Source organism: Cyprinodon variegatus, unplaced genomic scaffold (genome assembly GCF_000732505.1).
Source record: "Cyprinodon variegatus isolate N-32 unplaced genomic scaffold, C_variegatus-1.0 Scaffold406, whole genome shotgun sequence".
Taxonomy (NCBI): Eukaryota; Metazoa; Chordata; class Actinopteri; order Cyprinodontiformes; family Cyprinodontidae; genus Cyprinodon; species Cyprinodon variegatus.
In genome coordinates, this window is record NW_015150859.1 from 432913 (window position 1) to 435460 (window position 2548).

At 41.9% G+C, this 2548-nt stretch overlaps 1 protein-coding gene across 1 annotated transcript in view; it reads left to right on the forward strand.

The window, feature by feature from the left end:
* LOC107093068 (vacuolar protein sorting-associated protein 37D-like) overlaps positions 1-1276 on the forward strand; it is a 52364-nt gene extending 51088 nt beyond the window's left edge. Inside the window, exon 3 of the mRNA XM_015387888.1 lies at positions 85-1276. Coding sequence (XP_015243374.1) covers positions 85-624 — 540 coding nt within the window. The 3' untranslated portion in view covers positions 625-1276. The remainder of the gene's footprint in view (positions 1-84) is intronic.
* Positions 1277-2548: the final 1272 nt, after the last annotated feature.

Consider the following 2548-nt stretch of genomic DNA (forward strand, 5'->3'; position numbering starts at 1 on the left):
TGATTAAAATCTACCTTTTTAGTCGGAGTGATTTCTTGCAGCTGGTCCACTAATGCTGATTTATTTGTCCGTTCTGTTTCACAGGAGCTGCTGGATAAATTCATGGAGGGGAACCTAAGCCTGGATGAGTTCCTGGACTCTTTCCAAAGCTCCAGGAAAACTTACCACATCCGACGGGCTCAAGCAGAGAAAATGCAGGAGGTCATTCAAGCCAAGAAGCAGCCTAACAAGAGCAAACAAGCTGAGGAGAACCGGGTCGCCGAGGTGAAGAGGGACTCCGAGCAGCACCAGGAGCCCAAGCGGCCTAACGGCTTTGTAGCACAAGGACCTCTCAGGGTGTTCCAAGTACGATACGGCCTAACGCCGGCCATCCTCGTCCCTCATTACCCCGTTTCCCCTCCTGCCTCGGCTCCAGGACATCAAAGCAGTACCTCCTCCTCTGAGCCCCAAGTGGGTCAGACCCACATCCTCAGCCCCAGCAGCCCGCTTCCAGGTCACGGCCAGCCGGTCGGCCTCAGGGTGATCGGACAACTGCCGGGCGGCTGGCCGGCTAACGGGCGTCCGGTCCGAGTGCAGCAGCTTTACAGACCGAACCCACAGCAGCCTGAGCCGCCGTACCGATAAGCTGCTGTCCGACGGTTATAGAGACGGTTTGAGAGGTCTTCCAACCGGTGGAGCCAAGCTGTGGCTGTCAGGATCCTGCAGGCAAAGACTGATGCAGGATGGCAGCACTGAGGTCCCACGTTTCGGTTCTCCCTCCATGACATGAACGCATCAGGGGGAAACGGGCAGAGCAGGAAGGCAGAGAGGCGACAGGCAGGCAGGCAGAGCTCGGGATGGGCTACCATAACATTTCTGTTCTAATCTGGTAAAACAATCTCTAGAATTCTATTTTACAACGTTAGAAACCCAAAAACAAAACAAGAACAGCTTTTAATATTTGGCCTGAACCCTCCCTTAAATTTTTCTATGTTTTATCCACGTTCATTTAGTTAACATTTTAATGGGAACTTCGTTTTCCATCAGCTCTAAAATGCTGCATCTTTATGCTATACTATGCATTCTTAATCATTTTTTTTATTATTTTACTATTTACAAGAATTGATTGAAAAAAAAATACTTTTTGACCATTTTTAAAATAACTTTAAACACAAACAAATCGGGTTAGTGGAATCTTTTATTCACGTTTATTGGATTATCTTCTAAATTAAATGAAAATACAATTTAATAAAACTTGAATTTATTATTCAAGGTCTACGGTTTAACTCTGCTTTTTATTTTTCTGCCAAATGTTTGGATTTTCAAGAAATTCAACTTTAAAAAGCTGCCCAAAAAAATCTAAGTTCTTCTAAAATTACATTTCTGCTGATTTCTGAAAAACTCTAAAACATCTTCTATGAAAAGAAAACTTTTATTTTTAATTAATTATGGCACTCAACAGAAATTATGTTTTTTTTTTATCTCTATGACACATCAAAGAGGGGGAATAAAAGTATTTTCTTAATATATCTAAAGGACACAGATGTAGCAGAAAATGAAGGAAATCCAAAGAGTAAAACCATTTAAAAAAATAAAACATTTCTTATGTTTATTAGAACGTTTAGATACAGAGATGACACTGGATTTCAACACTTCTGCTATCAAACCCCATCCCGAGTTTTTAACGTTTATTTCAAATAATTTTCTAATATATTTTGTATTTTTACTCTAATGGACATTAAAGCACAAAGCAAACTCAGATATTGGGAGAAGAAGAAAAGGATCCTATTATTAATTCATAGAGCTGGAATCAAAGGGAGGCTTTGTGCTATATGAACAGTCATGGAGATGAATGATTTGGCTTCAGAATAAGGCCCCCGTTGTTTTTCCTCTACATCAGTGACGTTTGGCTCCCAGTCTTTCCCAGGATTGTGAAATGCTGCGTTCAGGTGGCGTTATTTAGCTCTGTGCTGTTTGCAGGATCGTTTGTTTCAACCTTTGTGGTGTGACTTCATTACAGCCGTCGCTGCTCTACGGCGGGCGGCTTATTTATTCACGTAAACCCTGTTTTATACGTCGGACTTCAAAGCTACTCATTTACCGTGCCGAATTGGGAGCCGCTTCCTCCTTTTCAGGGAAGCCACCGTTTTTATTTCGGAGCTGCAGAGTGAGGGGGAAATTAATCTCTATGAGAATGTCTGCGCTCTGCGAGCCCAAACTGCTCCTCACCGCCCGCCCTGCAGAAAAAAAAAAAAAAAGCTTTAGATTGTAGTTTGATTCTGTTCTTAAACATACGTTTGTTCTTTGCTCATCCATATCTCATAAGTGCATGCTTAACAGCAGCTTTTCAACTACATAAAATGCCTTTAAAAAGCCAGAGCCCACTTGCATAACACAAAAAATGTAAAGGCATAAAAAATGACCCTGAAATGGGAAGAATTTCAGCGATAAAGACTGAAGGTGTTTCTTTAAAGCAAACAGATTGAACTTGTTTCTTTCTTAACTCTCAGCAGCTTTACTTCTGGGAGGAATTTAGTTTTGTTCTCAGAATGTCGGCTCATCAGCAAAA